Raw genomic sequence first — 17712 nt, 5'->3', positions numbered from 1 at the left:
TGACTTGGGGGAGGGGTGGGTTGGTTTCATAAGTCTAAAATCAATACTTTCGACACATTAAAATGTTTGCATAAGATGGCGCCCTCGTATTTTCAAGGACTACAATGCTAGTTGCTCACAAAATGCAAATGAGATTTGAGGTATCATACAAATAGTGGAACCGACAATTTCTTACACAATTATCATATAGGACAAGTACCAATGCTTTATCACAAACATCTGTATTGACAGGTTTACATGAACATACTACCTCTGTCCAGAATTACTCGACGATGAAATCGATGTATCTGGACGTAGTAGTATTATCCACTCGCTGACAGCGGGATCTCCGATGGATCGCCCTTTCACACGTAGGCAACACCACTGTTTTTGTACATAAATACCAATAAATCAACAAATCTTGAGCTGCACAAGTCTTCTTGTGACTTTGATGTGCACACCAATTCTGTGTCTGCTGATCAAAGCAACACATCATTATCATCTTTACTTGGTAAAACTTGAGGACCGGCTATATATTCTAAAAGAATATCAAAAGTCAGCTGCTTTTACCCGCCCTGAACAAGAGACCAAACACGGTGCCGCCGACATTTCCCGCCGGTCCGTCGTCGTACTCAGTGCACGCACTCAAGCACGGTGCTCGGCGCACCGAGACGACTGAGCGGCGAGCCAGGCATGTCAACGGCGCCACCGGCGTCGAGCCGGGCGCGCATGTCCATGGCCTTGCTGATGTAGAGCTGCTTGACGTTGCCACCCTGGTTCTTGAGCAGCCGCAGAATGCTGCGCTTGGCGTTGGCGCGGAAGGGGCAGTGCGAGCTGAGGAAGCCGTCGACGAGGTGGATGTACGCTTCCAGGTCGTGGCAGCAGGCGGCGTCGGCATCGGGACGGAGGTACGGGGATGCGCGGCTGTCAAGGCGGAGCTCGCGGCCGATATCAGCGTACCACCGGCCGCCGGGCCGCGGCGGGAGGTGCGGCACGACGTCGTGCGCGTTCACCACGCGGAGCACGCGCGCGCCCCGGGCCTCCACGCGCTCCGCGAACGCGCGGTTCCCCACCCTCGGTCCCCCGAACGAAAACACCGTCACTGGCTTCGGCGCGTCGCCGTGGCCCGCGAGCTCGTCGGCGATCAGCACCGCCAGCGCCGCCCCCAGGCTGTGACCCGTCACCGTGATGCTCACCTCCTCTCCCTCGTACTTTTTCAGTAGTCTGCGCACTTCGGTGACGACCATCTCTGACAAGCTCGGCGAACCGTCGCCGGCTGTCTTGTAAAGGTTCCGGAACCCGCACTCCACCTTTGCGTCGGAGGCGGAGACCGCCGAAGCTGCGGCGTCAACCGCTTCGGTGGCCGGGACGAGACCGGCGCGGAAGTTCTCAGCCCACTCAAGGACCGTGCAGGTCCCACGGAGTGCGATGATTATGTCGCGCCGGCCCATACGTCGGACCTCGTCGGGGCTGTCACACACGGCCACGTACCCGACGAGGCTCGTGCGCTGCGCGGCGCACGGCGCGGCAAGCCCGAGCCAGGACGGGAAGCCCACGGACGAGGTTGCGAATAGTGGCGCCGTGACGCGGTAGGCCGCGTCCTGGAGCGGGACGTGCACGGGGGCGGCGAGGTCGCCCGGCGTGGCGTCGGGCTGGGAAAGGAACGCGCCGTACGCGGCGTCGACGAACTCCCCGTAGCGGACGATCTCGCGGCGGAGGTCCGGGTGCAGCGGGTCAAGCAGGCCGCGCCAGCCGTCCTCGCCGTGCAGCCGCCGCCACGACGCCGCGATGTCCCCACGCGGCGACGGCCCGTCGGGCGGCACCGGCTGGAACAGGCGCGGCGACAAGTCCACCTGCTCCTCCTTGGCCACGGCGAAGTCGCCCTTGGCCCGCTTGAAGAAGGACGGCAGCCGCAGCAGCGGTGCCTGCTGCCTCCTGCGTGCCGGCTGCACAGGCGCCGCGGCAGTCCCACTGCTCTCGACGGCACCGCGGCTTCGGAAGAGGTGCTCGAGGTTACCAAGGTGCACCCTGTTGCTCGACGCCGCGACGGACGCTCTGGCTCCGTGTGTGGCGCTCACCGCCGGGCGGTGCAGCGATGTTGGCGGCGCGGCGGCGGAGGTCATGCAAGGCAAAAATGGTGTCGAGGCCAGCGGAGCCGCATACAGTAAGTTGGGTACGTACGTCCAAGATACGGAAGCCAGGAGGAAGAAGAGGCGATCGGAAGCGATGAGCTCACGAGTGCCTTTTTATAGCGGCACCAGCGAAGTTGGCGTCAACGCGGAAACTTCGTTTGTTACGATGATCAGGATCGCTCACATCATCAAGTCATTATCAGTCCTGATTCTGAACAGCAATACGTCTTAGATTTTGACATGATTTCAAACACGCAATTAATTTAATCTTTATAACTTTTAAATAAATAGATGATACCTTATGCGTTGCTGCCAAATCGGTCAAAATATATTTCAGTAAAATTGTATTGCATTTAACATGAATCGTCCGAGAAATGGGCGGCCTCTCAAATTCTTTGCGAGATGAAGGAGTTAAGTAGCCAGTTTCAGGCTTCCAGCTCTAGTTTTCGAGTCGGTCGATCCAATGTGGAGGTTCACCTCAAACACCTTCAAATGCTCATGGACACGTCCGAATGTGTTCGCGGACAGCCGACCGCCAGGTGTGCCGGTCATCCAATGCTATTCCTTGTTTATCCATCCCTTTGTTCAATGAAAATATGAGAGGGAAGGAAAAAAAAAAAAAGGAAAAATGAGTTCATGATGGTGGGGTTAGAATGATCCTTTGCCGAGTTGGCAGTGTTGCCGGACACGCCTGGCCTACCTATATCTCCATTGATTTAGGGACGGGCAGGGGATTTCGGATCGTCGAGGCTAGTCCGTGAATAAACGAGGAATTATGTTGAAGGTCTAAAATTGTCTGAACCGTCATGTCGAGATGTATATAGGCGGTTTGATAAGTCAGGTTAGAGATGCCCTAACTTTTACGATCTAAGAGGACAATAATAAGAAAGCAGCCACATGTTGTTTTAAGGCTGCTACCACATGGCTAGGGTTTCAGCCCCTTTAATAAAATGAGTGTTAAACTACGGATTACCTTACGTTTAGGCTTATGGTAGTCGAGACCGTTCCACCATGCACCTTTTTATGTGATCTTGTGTAGATTCGGTAAACAGCGGTGGTTGTTACTTGTTAGACAGGGATTCATTCACTAGTCAAATTGTACTCAATTACTTTTTAGAAGATGGAACCTAGCTGCTTGGCAAGCAAGTCTCCATGTTCTTACTGAATCTCCTTTGCTAATTTCTATTGTACTTTTCGGTCCCTATCTCCTGTGAATTCTTTGCTTACACGTCCATGGCATCTCTACCTTTCCAGCTAATGCGAGATAAGACTAGCTCTTGGTTTTACTTTTCAAGATCTACAAACAACAAGATGAATTTTAGTCGGACAATACCATGTACCAATTACACCCGCAAACCTTTTCCATTATATTTATCATTTTTAAATATTTGTATCAATACTTTACATAATTTTGACCTATAGGAATGTGTTATATACTAATCATCAACCTTTGAATGTACTAATCACCAGCCTTTGCATGGTTATATTGGTGTGTCGTAGGACTTTTTGGGTTGAATTGCAAAGAAGAAGAAGAAGACTTTTGGGTTGAGTCAGACACGTCCTCGTTATCCTAAAATGCATGATTTAGTCCTATCTGATTCAATACCAAAATTACTCGGAGGTGCTATGCATTTTACCCAAATGAAAACCATCTAACTAAAGCCTCATCCAGTCATTTTGACTTTTGTTTTGCCGTGCGCCTGCCTTGAGGTGCAAAATGAACTTGTTTTTTTATTAGTTGAACTCACATTTTACTTGTATTCTGAATGCTTTAGTATAACTACAACGACAATAAATATGGATCAAAGGGAGTATCATGTTTTATTCAAGTAATGGAACGGGAAGGTTGATCTCGCTTCCTATTGGTTTGCATAAACATCAAACTATTTATTCATTAACATAATTTTTCCTTATGAGGGAGTAGCTGGGGACTATTAATCAATAAGAATACATCTATCGGTAAAATGATGAGTAGCTATTAATTAACCCATCGTGTGTTTTCTATAGGCTCTTGGATGTTGGTCACATGGCGATGTGACCTGTGAGTGTTAATCACATGGCGATGTGAATTAGATTATTGACTCTAGTGCAAGTGAGAGACTGTTGGAAATATGCCCTAGAGGCAATAATAAATTGATTATTATTATATTTCCTTGTTCATGATAATCGTTTATTATCCATGCTAGAATTGTATTGATAGGAAACTCAGATACATGTGTGGATACATAGACAACACCATGTCCCTAGTAAGCCTCTAGTTGACTAGCTCGTTGATCAATAGATGGTTACAGTTTCCTGACCATGGACATTGGATGTCGTTGATAACGGGATCACATCATTAGGAGAATGATGTGATGGACAAGACCCAATCCTAAGCCTAGCACAAGATCGTGTAGTTCGTTTGCTAAAGCTTTTCTAATGTCAAGTATCATTTCCTTAGACCATGAGATTATGCAACTCCCGGATACCGTAGGAGTGCTTTGGGTGTGCCAAACGTCACAACGTAACTGGGTGGCTATAAAGGTACACTACAGGTATCTCCGAAAATGTCTGTTGGGTTGGCATGAATCAAGACTGGGATTTGTCACTCCGTGTAAACGGAGAGGTATCTCTGGGCCCACTTGGTAGGACATCATCATAATGTGCACAATGTGACCAATGAGTTGATCATGGGATGATGTGTTACGGAACGAGTAAAGAGACTTGCCAGTAACGAGATTGAACAAGGTATCGAGATACCGACGATCGAATCTCGGGCAAGTACAATACCGCTGGACAAAGGGAATTGTATACGGGATTGATTGAATCCTCGACATCGTGGTTCATCCGATGAGATCATCGTGGAACATGTGGGAGCCAACATGGGTATCCAGATCCCGCTGTTGGTTATTGGCCGGAGAGTTGTCTCGGTCATGTCTGCATGGTTCCCGAACCCGTAGGGTCTACACACTTAAGGTTCGGTGACGCTAGAGTTGTTATGGGAAATAGTATGTGGTTACCGAAGGTTGTTCGGAGTCCCAGATGAGATCCCGGACATGACGAGGAGCTCCGGAATGGTCCGGAGGTGAAGATCAGTATATTGGACAAAGGGTATTGGAGTCCGGAAGTGTTCCGGGGGTATCAGGCTATGGCCAGCATGACCGAAAGGTGTTTCGGGAGCCCCGACAAGTGTGGGAGGGCCTCATGGGCCAAAGGGGAAGGGGCAAACCAGCCCACTAAGGGGTGGTGCGCCCCCCACACCCTTTCCCACGTTACTTGGGGGGTTGGGGCGCTTCCACCTGGCTTGGGAGGCAAGCCTCCACCTGCTTGGCTTGGGGGGCAAGTCTCCCTAGGATTTTTCCTAGGGAGATCCAATCTGCCTAGCCGCCACCCCCTAGGGGAAACCCTAGGGCGCCTCCCCCTCCCCCCTTGCCCCTATATATAGTGGAGGGGTGGGAGGGCAGCCGTGACCTCTTCCCTGGCGCAGCCCTACCTCCTCCTACACCTCCTCCTCCTCCATAGTGCTTGGTGAAGCCCTGCTAGAGAATCATGAGCTCCATTGCCACCATGCCGTCGTGCTGCTGGAGTTCTCCCTCAACTTCTCCTCTCCCCTTGCTGGATCAAGAAGGAGGAGACGTCCCCGGGCTGTACGTGTGTTGAACGCGGAGGCGCCGTCCGTTCGGTGCTAGATCGGAATCAATCGTGATCTGAATCGCTGCGAGTACGACTCCTTCATCCGCGTTCTTGCAACGCTTCCGCTTAGCGATCTACAAGGGTATGTAGATGCACTCTCCTTCCCCTCGTTGCTAGATTACTCCATAGATTGATCTTGGTGATGCGTAGAAAATTTTAAATTTCTGCTACGATCCCCAATAGTGGCATCAGAGCCAGGTTTATGCGTAGTTTCTATGCACGAGTAGAACACAAAGCAGTTGTGGACGTTGATTTTGTCAATTTACTTGCCGTTACTAGTCTTATCTTTATTCGGCGGCATCGTGGGATGAAGCGGCCCGGACCGACCTTACACGTACTCTTACGTGAGACTGGTTCCACCGACTGACATGCACTAGTTGTATAAGGTGGCTAGCGGGTGTTTGTCTCTCCCACTTTAGTCGGATCGGATTCGATGAAAAGGGTCCTTATGAAGGGTAAATAGAAATTGGCATATCACGTTGTGGTTTTGGCGTAGGTAAGAAACGTTCTTGCTAGAAACCTATAGCAGCCACGTAAAAACTTGCAACAACAATTAGAGGATGTCTAACTTGTTTTTGCAGCATATGCCTTGTGATGTGATATGGCCAAAAGGATGTGATGAATGATATATGTGATGTATGAGATTGATCATGTTCTTGTAATAGGAATCACGACTTGCATGTCGATGAGTATGACAACCGGCAGGAGCCATAGGAGTTGTCTTAATTTATTTATGACCTGCATGTCAACATAAACGTCATGTAATTACTTTACTTTATTGCTAAAGCGTTAGCCATAGTAGTAAAAGTAATAGATGACGAGACAACTTCAAGAAGACACGATGATGGAGATCATGATGATGGAGATCATGGTGTCATGCCGGTGACAACGATGATCATGGAGCCCCGAAGATGGAGATCAAAAGGAGCAAAATGATATTGGCCATATCATGTCACTATTTGATTGCATGTGATGTTTATCATGTTTTACATCTTATTTGCTTAGAACGACGGTAGCTTAAATAAGATGACCCCTCACTAAAATTTCAAGAAAGTGTTCCCCCTAACTGTGCACCGTTGCGAAGGTTCGTCGTTTTGAAGCACCACGTGATGATCGGGTGTGATAGATTCTAACGTTCGAATACAACGGGTGTAAGCCAGATTTACACACACAATACACTTAGGTTGACTTGACGAGCCTAGCATGTACAGACATGGCCTCGGAAAACGGAAGACCGAAAGGTCGAACATGAGTCGTATAGAAGATACGATCAACATGAGATGTTCACCGTTGATGACTAGTCCGTCTCACGTGATGATCGGACACGGCCTAGTCGATTCGGATCATGTTTCACTTAGATGACTAGAGGGATGTCTATCTGAGTGGGAGTTCATTAAATAATTTGATTAGATGAACTCAATTATCATGAACATAGTCTAAATTGTCTTTGCAAATATGTTGTAGATAAATAGCTCACGTTGTAGCTCCCTGTTTCAATATGTTCCTAGAGAAAGATTAAGTTGAAAGATATTGTAAGCAATGATGCGGACTAGGTCAGTAGTCCGAGGAGTGTCCTCACTGCTACATAGAAGGCTTATGTCTTTGATGCACCGCTCGATGTGCAAACCCCTACAACGTCGTCTGTGGATGTTGTGAACACCTGACAGACACATCCTGATGACTACTTGATAGTTTAGTGCACCATACTTTACGGCTTAGAATCGGGATTCCAATGACGTTTTGAACGCCATAAGACATATGAGATGTTCCAAGAGCTGAAATTGGGATTTCAGGCTCATGCCCGTGTTGAGAGGTGTGAGACCTCTGACAAGTTCTTTAGCCAACAAGATGGAGGAGAATAGCTCAGCTAGTGAGCATGTGCTCAGAATGTCTGGGTGCTACAATCACTTAAATCAAGTGGGAGTTAAACTTCCAGATAAGATAGTGATTGATAGAGTTCTCTAGCCACTATCACTAAGCTACTAGATCTTCGTGATGAACTATGACATGCAAGGGATGGAGTTGATCCCGGAGCTGTTCGCGGTGCTTAAGACCGTAAGAGGTAGAAATCAAGAAGGAGCATCAAGTGTTGATGGTTTAACAAGACCACTGGTTTCAAGAAGGGCAAGGGCTAGAAGGGAAACTTCATGGATGGCAAAACCAGTTGCCGCTCCAGTAAAGGAACCCAAGGTTGAACCCAAACCCGAGACTAAGTGCTTCTATTGTAAGGGGAACGGTCACTGGTAGCGGAATTACCCCAAATGCATGGTAGATAAGAAGGCTAGCAACTTCAACAAAGTATATATGTGTTATTAATGTGTACCTCGCTAGTACTCCTGGTAGCACCTGGGTATTGGATACTGGTTCAGTTGCTATTACTGGTGACTTGAAGCAAAAGCTACGGACTAAACGGAGACTGGCTAAGGGCGAGGTGACGATGTGTGTTGGAAGTGTTTCCAAAGTTGATGAGATCACCATCGCACGCTCCATCTGCCTTCGGGATTAGTATTGAACCTAGATAAATGTTATCAGGTGTCTACGTTGAGCATGAATATGATTAGATCATGTTCATTGCAGTACGGTCATTCATTTAAGTTAGAGAATAATGGTTATTCTGTTTACATGAATGATACCTTTCATGGTCATGCACCCTATGTGAATGGTTCATTGAATCTCGGTCGTGGTAATACACATGTTCACGCCAAAAGATGTAGAGTTAATAATGATAGTACCACTTTCTCGTGGCACTGCCGCTTAGGTCATATTGGCGTAAGATGCATGAAGAAACTCCATGTCGATGGATGTTTGGAGTCACTTGATTTTGAGTCGCTTGACACATGCGAGCCATGCCTCATGGGCAGGATGACTAAGACCCCGCTTTCAAGTACAATGAAACGGGCAAGTGACTTGTTGGAAATCATACATGCTGATGCGTGTGATCCAATGAGAATTGAAGCGTGCGGTGGATATCGCTATTTTCTCATCTTCACTGACGATTTGAGTAGATATAGGTATATTTACTTAATGAAGCACAAGTCTGAAACGTTTGAAAAGTTCAAGCGATTTTAGAGTGAAGTTAAGAATCATCATAACAAGAAGATCAAATTCCTATGATCTGATCAATGAGAATATCTGAGTTATGAGTTTGGCAAACACTTAAGACATTGTGGAATTGTTTCACAGTTGAAGCCACCTGGAACACCACTGGGTTATGGTGTGTCCGGACGTCGTAATCGAACCTTATGAGATATGGTGCGATCTATGATGTCTCTTATCAATCTACCGTTTTCATTTTGAGGTTATGCGTTAGAGACAGCTGCATTCACTTTAGATAGGACACCATCTAAGTCCGTTGAGACGGCGTCGTGTGAACATTGGTTTGGCAAGAAACCAAAGTTGTCGTCTCTTAATGTTTGGGGCTGCGATGCTTAAGGCTTCAGCCGGAGAAGCTCAAACCCAAAGCGGACAAACACATCTTCATAGGATACCCAAAGGTGATAGTAGGGTATACCTTCTATCTCAGATCCGAGGGCAATTTGTTTGTCGCTAAGAACGGGTCCTTTCTCGAGAAGGAGTTTCTCTCAAAAGAATTGAGTGGGAGGAAGATAGAACTTGATGAGGTTGTCGAACCTTTACTTCAACCAGAGAGTGATGCAACACAGAAAGATGTTTTCTGTGGCGCCTACGTCTGTTGAATAGGAAGTTAATGATAGTGATCATGAAGCTTCGGATCAAGTTGCTATCGAACCTCGTAGGTCGACAAGGATATGTACTACTCCTAAGTGGTACGGTAATCCTGTCTTAGATATCATGTTGTTAGACAACAATGAACCTGCGAGCTATGGAGAAGTGATGGTGGGCCCGTATTCCGACAAATGGTTAGAAGCCATGAAATCCGAGATAGGATCCATATATCAGAACAAAGTATGGACTTTGGTGGACTTGCCTGATGATCGGCAAGCCATTGAGATAAATGGATCTTTAAGAAGAAGACGGACGTGGGCGGTAATGTTACCGTCTATGAAGCTCGACTTGTGGGAAAGAGTCTTTTCACAAGTTCAAGAAGTTGACTACGATGAGAATTTCTCACCCGTAGCGATGCTTAAGTCCGTCGGAATCATGATAGCATTAGCTGTATTTTTCGATTATGAAATCTTACAGATGGATGTCAAAACAAGTTTTCTTACCAGTTTTCATAAGAAAAGTTGTATGTGATACAATAAAAGGTTTTGTCGATCCTAAGGATGCTAAAAGGTATGCTGGCTCCAGCAATCCTTTTATGGACTAGAGCAAGCATCTCGGAATCGGAATATATGTTTTGATGGAGTGATCAAAGCTTTTAGGTTTATACAATGTTTGCTAGAAACTTGTATTTACAAGAAAGTGAGTGGGAGCACTACAACATTTCTGATGAGTATATGTGGATGACATATTGTTGATCCAAAATAATGTAGAATTTCTGGAAAGCATAAACGGTTGTTTGAAGAGTGTTTTTCAAAGGAAGACCTGGATAAAGCTGCTTACATATTGGGCATCAAGATCTATAGAGATGGATCAAGACACCTGATGGTACTTTCAAAGAACGCACACCTTGACATGTTTCTGAAGGAGTTCAAAATAGATCAGTCAAAGAAGGGGTTCTTACCTGAGTTGTAAGGTGTGAAGTTGAGTAAGACTCAAAGCTTGACCACGGCATAAGAAAGAGAAAGGACGAAGGTCGTCCCCTATGCTTTTGTCATAGGCTCTATACGGTATGCCATGCTGAAGTACCGCACCTGATGTGTGCCTTGCCACATGTCTGGCAGGAGGGTACAAAGGTGATCTAGGAGTAGATCACCAGATAGCGGTCAAAATTATCCTTAGAGGAATAAGGAAATGTTTCTCGGCTATGGAGGTGATAAAGAGTTCGACATAAAGAGTTACGTCGATGCAAGCTTAACACCTATCCGGATAGCTCTGAGTAGAGATACCGGATACGTATAATGGAGCAATAATTTGGAACAGCTCCAAGTGGAACGTGGTAGCAGCATCTACGATATAAAATTTTGCGAATACATAGGGATCTGAATATGGCAAGACCCGTTGACTACAACCTCTCTCACAAGCATAACATGATCAAACCCAGAACTCTTTGAGTGTTTATCACATAGTGATGTGAACTAGATCATTGAGTCTAGTAGACTCTTGGATGTTGGTCACATGGCGATGTGACCTGTGAGTGTTAATCACATGGCGATGTGAACTAGATTATTGACTCTAGTGCAAGTGGGAGACTGTTGGAAATATGCCCTAGAGGCAATAATAAATTGGTTATTATTATATTTCCTTGTTCATGATAATCGTTTATTATCCATGCTAGAATTGTATTGATAGGAAACTCAGATACATGTGTGGATACATAGACAACACCATGTCCCTAGTAAGCCTCTAGTTGACTAGCTCGTTGATCAATAGATGGTTACGGTTTCCTGACCATGGACATTGGATGTCGTTGATAACGGGATCACATCATTAGGAGAATGATGTGATGGACAAGACCCAATCCTAAGCCTAGCACAAGATCGTGTAGTTCGTTTGCTAAAGCTTTTCTAATGTCAAGTATCATTTCCTTAGACCATGAGATTGTGCAACTCCCGGATACCGTAGGAGTGCTTTGGGTGTGCCAAACGTCACAACGTAACTGGGTGGCTATAAAGGTACACTACAGGTATCTCCGAAAGTGTCTGTTGAGTTGGCATGAATCGAGACTGGGATTTGTCACTCCGTGTAAACGGAGAGGTATCTCTGGGCCCACTCGGTAGGACATCATCATAATGTGCACAATGTGACCAAGGAGTTGATCATGGGATGATGTGTTATGGAACGAGTAAAGAGACTTGCCGGTAACGAGATTGAACAAGGTATCGGGATACCGACGATCGAATCTCGGGCAAGTACAATACCGCTGGACAAAGGGAATTGTATACGGGATTGATTGAATCCTCGACATCGTGGTTCATCCGATGAGATCATCGTGGAACATGTGGGAGCCAACATGGGTATCCAGATCCCGCTGTTGGTTATTAGCCGGAGAGTTGTCTCGGTCATGTCTGCATGGTTCCCGAACCCGTAGGGTCTACACACTTAAGGTTCGGTGACGCTAGAGTTGTTATGGGAAATAGTATGTGGTTACCGAAGGTTGTTCGGAGTCCCGGATGAGATCCCGGACATAACAAGGAGCTCCGAAATGGTCCGGAGGTGAAGATCAGTATATTGGACGAAGGATATTGGAGTCCGGAAGTGTTCCGGGGGTATCAGGCTATGGCCAGCATGACCGAAAGGTGTTTCGGGAGCCCCGACAAGTGTGGGAGGGCCTCATGGGCCAAAGAGGAAGGGGCAAACCAGCCCACTAAGGGGTGGTGCGCCCCCCACACCCTTTCCCACGTTACTTGGGGGGTTGGGGCGCCTCCACCTGGCTTGGGAGGCAAGCCTCCACCTGCTTGGCTTGGGGGGCAAGTCTCCCTAGGATTTTCCCTAGGGAGATCCAATCTGCCTAGCCGCCGCCCCCTAGGGGAAACCCTAGGGCGCCTCCTCCTCTCCCCTTGCCCCTATATATAGTGGAGGGGTGGGAGGGCAGCCGTGACCTTTTCCCTGGCGCAGCCCTCCCTCCTCCTACACCTCCTCCTCCTTCATAGTGCTTGGCGAAGTCCTGCTGGAGAATCACGAGCTTCATTGCCACCATGCCGTCGTGCTGCTGGAGTTCTCCCTCAACTTCTCGTCTCCCCTTGCTGGATCAAGAAGGAGGAGACGTCCCCGGGCTGTACGTGTGTTGAACGCGGAGACGCCGTCCGTTCGGCGCTAGATCGGAATCAACCGCGATCTGAATTGCTGCGAGTACGACTCCTTCATCCGCGTTCTTACAACGCTTCCGCTTAGCGATCTACAAGGGTATGTAGATGCACTCTCCTTCCCCTCGTTGCTAGATTACTCCATAGATTGATCTTGGTGATGCGTAGAAAATTTTATATTTCTGCTACGATCCCCAACACCATCTACATGATAAATTTTGCTTTAATGCTCTATTGAACGATGTTTCGCCTTGCAACATATCTCAAATTTTTGGGTCTTGGTTATGGCGTTTCCATTTCTCTTCGCTTGCTTATCAATGTTGGCCTCGCTACAACTTTATTTATTTGACTATGCAGAAATGATATTTACATCTGACATGAAGGAATTATAATATTTTTGCACAAAGTTAAATTTTTTTGACTTTATAATAAATCTGGGTTGCATATGCATCCTCAATGCAAAGAGCACGATAATATAAATTGTATTGAAAAAGAAAAACTTGCTCGTAACTGTTAAGCTAGTATTTAGTTCCATCTGATTACTATGATAAAGAAGAGTAGTAAGACTTCGAACTATGCCTATAGTCTTAGGGACTGTTCACATGGATCTGGTCCTAGACAATATACAAGTAATATTCTTGTCTACACAAGGAGGAGACATTTGTAAGGCATACACGTACTAGTCCACTCAACGATGGAGCTGCTGGAAAGTGTCATGCAATTAAAAAAGGGTTTGATTCTGAGATGAGGCTCCAACCAAGCCTAGCTAGCAGCCATGCAATTTTTTTAATCGAAGCGTAGGTGGGAATGACAGAGTTTTAAGGTACGCGTATTCTGTGATATAGTAGTTAGGTTTAATTAGGTCAATGCTGCCTGTGTGTTTGCTGGATTCATCCGATGGATTCGCCTCATCAGGAATCATGCTCGTGCTCCCAGTTCAGCTATGTACAGTACGATAAAACTTGCTTAAAAACAGCCTAATTGTTCTGCTTGTTAAAAGCTTGTGGACAGATGGCAGACTCTAAAACTGCTGCTGGGGTGCTGCTTGGCCATTTTTACAACAACCAGTTATAAGATGTACGTGTATGAATAGTACGAGTTTTAATTTTGAAATAGGCTTTGGTTCCTCTTTATAGATAAATTCACACGTCCAAAAGGTACGAAGTGCCGGAGGAATCCTCATACAAGCCGATAAAACATATACAACCGACAAGGCCAACAAAGCACCAGGGATGAGTTGTTGGATGCCACCAGTGTGCCGTTAAATGAAGCACATGAATGATTGAACCACAACTTGAAGAAATCTAAGCAACCCACAAGCCACAAACATATGTCCCCTTGGTGAAACCATCATAGCATGCCTCAAAGTCCATACAAATCGGTCAATGAAAAAGGCCTTCTACCCTTTCACTTCGGATCGAAAAACGCCGCCCTTTCCGACGAGTAGAAGTGACTTAGAGTGATGATCCGCACTAGCCAAAGAACGCCGCCAAAGCTGAAGGAATCCGCACTCCCCAACAATGCCCCATGTGAGATCCACAATCTATAATCACAGACAAGGGTTTTCACCTAGAGTACAAGCAGAGGGCAGTAGGAGACCCACAATGGCACCCCAAACAGGGGAGCAGCGCATACATGTGAGATCATCGTCAATACCGAAAAGTTGAGTTTGTGCTCGAAACCTCAGTCACACCTTGTCGCGGACCCTAGCCATTGAGCCCACTTATGAGTGACTTTTGCATGCATTTTACTCGTCTCTAAACGGGATATTCCCGGATATTATTGAGATTATGCATTCGATTTGCTCACTAATGACTAACAAAAACAACTATTTACAACTCTCCTTGTTTATTTTGTTCCTTGCAAAAATGGGTGTTTTTAGGTAAAAAAAATCAAGCCATATATGTGATAATCCAGAGGAGATGGCCATTTCCATATAATTAGCCACACGGCACAGAAGATAAGATGGTGTGTGGTACGAACACGACCGTTCGTACCAGCAGCCGTACCAGGTGCTACCGCCTCCTGATGTCATCCCTGACAACATTCGTGAAGAGGCCCGAGCCAAATACGCAATAGAGACGCCACGAAATCCTATGATGTTCGTGTGCACTATATTCATCTTTAACATAAGAAGCTAGTGTATCATTAACATTGTACTCAAACTGGAACAGGAAGTGTTCGGTAATTTTCTTAGAGCAACAAATTGTATCATAGATTTCATACAAATCATGAGCATGACTATTCAATAACCTTAGCCTATCCTCCGATTGTTTCCTTTTTTGAGGCAAACATGTCTTCATAAATTTTGCAAAACCCTTCTATTGAGCCAGCTGGGGTTTTAGAACAAACATGCATGGATTCAAGAATATCCATGTAGTATCTCTCTTTAGTAGCGAGGATTTTAGGTGCTTCATCAACCCTAACACTAGTAAGTACAACTAATTTTTTGGTAATTTTTATATTCTACCCATAACTACAGATATAAAACAACTACAAAACAGAAATAAAAGCTACTTGGTGATAAAGTAAACTAATGCACACTAGAATATTCATCCTAGCGCTATAATCCTCGACAACAACGCCAGAAAGGGCTTGATAATCCTCAAGTGTAGGGAGTATTGTAGCCCTTTTCAAAGTGGAGGTGGTAGGTATGGAGTGTCAAACCCAAAAGAAGGATATTTTTCTGCCGTTTTGCATGATTTTTTCCTGTGTTGATTTTCTGTGGCTGATTTACAATTTGGTCCGCCAACCTGCATTCGGTGTGGTGGTTCGGCCGGTTCCAACACGGCGCTTTTGGCCGGCCGGCTTCATCATCAGTGGACACCGCATCCGCAATATGGTCTGCCAGGTGAATTCGAACTATGTCACGGGGTCGTTGCATCTCGCCGTCATGCCACCAATCTGACCTCAACACTCAGGCCAAACTTACCTGATTATTCGCTTCGCATATATTAATTATGCAATTTTTCTTTCAATTATTATTGCTTTTTGCTTGCGCTATTTTATATGTGCGGGCAGTTGATCTTGAACGCGTCACGCAGTCACCTCGGCACGCCGACGTCGTTGCCCTGCCTCCGGTGACCAAATTGTGTCGTCACCTTGGCGCGCCACACTGTGTGGGCATCCCCACGCCATTACTTCATTGAGCCGACGTCTAATGCGCCGACTGAAGGAAATATGCCCTAGAGGCAATAATAAAGTTATTATTTATTTCCTTATATCATGATAAATGTTTATTATTCATGCTAGAATTGTATTAACCGGAAACATAATACATGTGTGAATACATAGACAAACAGAGTGTCACTAGTATGCCTCTACTTGACTAGCTAGTTAATCAAAGATGGTTATGTTTCCTAACCATGGACAAAGAGTTGTCATTTGATTAACGGGATCACATCATTAGTTGAATGATCTGATTGACATGACCCATTCCATTAGCTTAGCACTCGATCGTTTAGTATGTTGCTATTGATTTCTTCATGACTTATACATGTTCCTATGACTATGAGATTATGCAACTCCCGTTTGCCGGAGGAACACTTTGTGTGCTACCAAACGTCACAACGTAACTGGGTGATTATAAAGGAGCTCTACAGGTGTCTCCAAAGGTACATGTTGGGTTGGCGTATTTCGAGATTAGGATTTGTCACTCCGATTGTCGGAGAGGTATCTCTGGGCCTTCTCGGTAATGCACATCACTGAAGCCTTGCAAGCATTACAACTAATAAGTTAGTTGCGGGATGATGTATTACGGAACGAGTAAAGAGACTTGCTGGTAACGAGATTGAACTAGGTATGGGATACCGACGATCGAATCTCGGGCAAGTAACATACCGATGACATAGGGAACAACGTATGTTGTTATGCGGTCTGACCGATAAAAGATCTTCGTAGAATATGTAGGAGCCAATATGAGCATCCAGGTTCCGCTATTGGTTATTGACCGGAGACGTGTCTCGGTCATGTCTGCATTGTTCTCGAACCCGTAGGGTCCGCACACTTAAGGTTTCGATGACAATTATATTATGAGTTTATGCGTTTTGATGTACCGAAGGTTGTTCGGAGTCCTAGATGTGATCACGGACATGACGAGGAGTCTCGAAATGGTCGAGACATAAAGATTGATATATTGGAAGCCTATGTTTGGATATCGGAAGTGTTCCGGGTGAAATCTGGATTTTACCGGAGTACCGGGAGGTTACCGGAACCCCCCCGGGAGGTATATGGGCCTTAATGGGCCTTAGTGGAAGAGAGGAGAGGTGGCCAGAGATGGGCCGCGCCCCCCTCCCCCCTTGGTCCTAATAGGACAAGGAGAGGGGGCCGCCCCCTTCCTCCTCTCTCTCCTCTTTCCCCCCCTTCGCGAATCCTATTCCAACTAGGAAAGGGGGGGAGTCCTACTCCCGGAAGGAGTAGGACTCCTCCTGGCGCGCCCTATGATGGCCGCCGGCCCCCCTCCTTTGAACCTTTATATACGGAGGCAGGGGCACCCCCTAGAGACATAAGTTGATCCACGTGATCATATTCTTAGCCGTGTGCGGTGCCCCCTTCCACCATAGTCCTCGATAATATTGTAGCGGTGCTTAGGCGAAGCCCTGCGATGGTAGTACATCAAGATCGTCACCACGCCGTCGTACTGACGGAACTCTTCCCCGACACTTTGCTGGATCAGAGTCCGGGGATCGTCATCGAGCTGAACGTGTGCTAGAACTCGGAGGTGCCATAGTTTCGGTGCTTGATCGGTCGGGCCGTGGAGACGTACGACTACATCAACCAAGTTAACGCTTCCGTTGTCGATCTACAAGGGTACGTAGATCACACTCTCCCCCTCTCGTTGCTATGCATCACCATGATCTTGCGTGTGCGTAGGATTTTTTTTGAAATTACTATGAAACCTGACAGTGGCATCCGAGCCTAGGTTTTATGTGTTGATGTTATATGCACGAGTAGAACACAAGTGAGTTGTGGGCGATATAAGTCATACTGCTTACCAGCATGTCATACTTTGCTTCGGCGGTATTGTTGGACGAAGCGGCCCGGACCGACATTACGCGTACGCTTACGCGAGACCGGTTCTCCCGACATGCTTTGCACAAAGG

At 46.5% G+C, this 17712-nt stretch overlaps 1 protein-coding gene across 1 annotated transcript; it reads right to left on the bottom strand.

The window, feature by feature from the left end:
• Nucleotides 1–234: 234 nt before the first annotated feature.
• On the bottom strand, nt 235–2139 carry LOC119332608 (phospholipase A1-Ibeta2, chloroplastic-like). The gene has a single exon (XM_037605776.1). The coding sequence runs from the start codon at nt 2100–2102 to the stop codon at nt 612–614; it is 1491 nt and encodes a 496-aa protein (XP_037461673.1). The 5' UTR covers nt 2103–2139; the 3' UTR covers nt 235–611.
• Between the last annotated feature and the right edge of the window lie 15573 nt (nt 2140–17712).

The sequence above is a fragment of the Triticum dicoccoides genome, chromosome 7A (assembly GCF_002162155.2).
Source record: "Triticum dicoccoides isolate Atlit2015 ecotype Zavitan chromosome 7A, WEW_v2.0, whole genome shotgun sequence".
Taxonomy (NCBI): domain Eukaryota; kingdom Viridiplantae; phylum Streptophyta; class Magnoliopsida; order Poales; family Poaceae; genus Triticum; species Triticum dicoccoides.
Note: the sequence above shows the minus strand (reverse complement) of the source record. Positions and strands in the feature narration are given on the sequence as shown.

Excerpts from the sequence above, each read along its gene's own strand:
- LOC119332608 (XM_037605776.1), bottom strand. The coding sequence starts at position 2,102 with ATGACCTCCGCCGCCGCGCCGCCAACATCGCTGCACCGCCCGGCGGTG.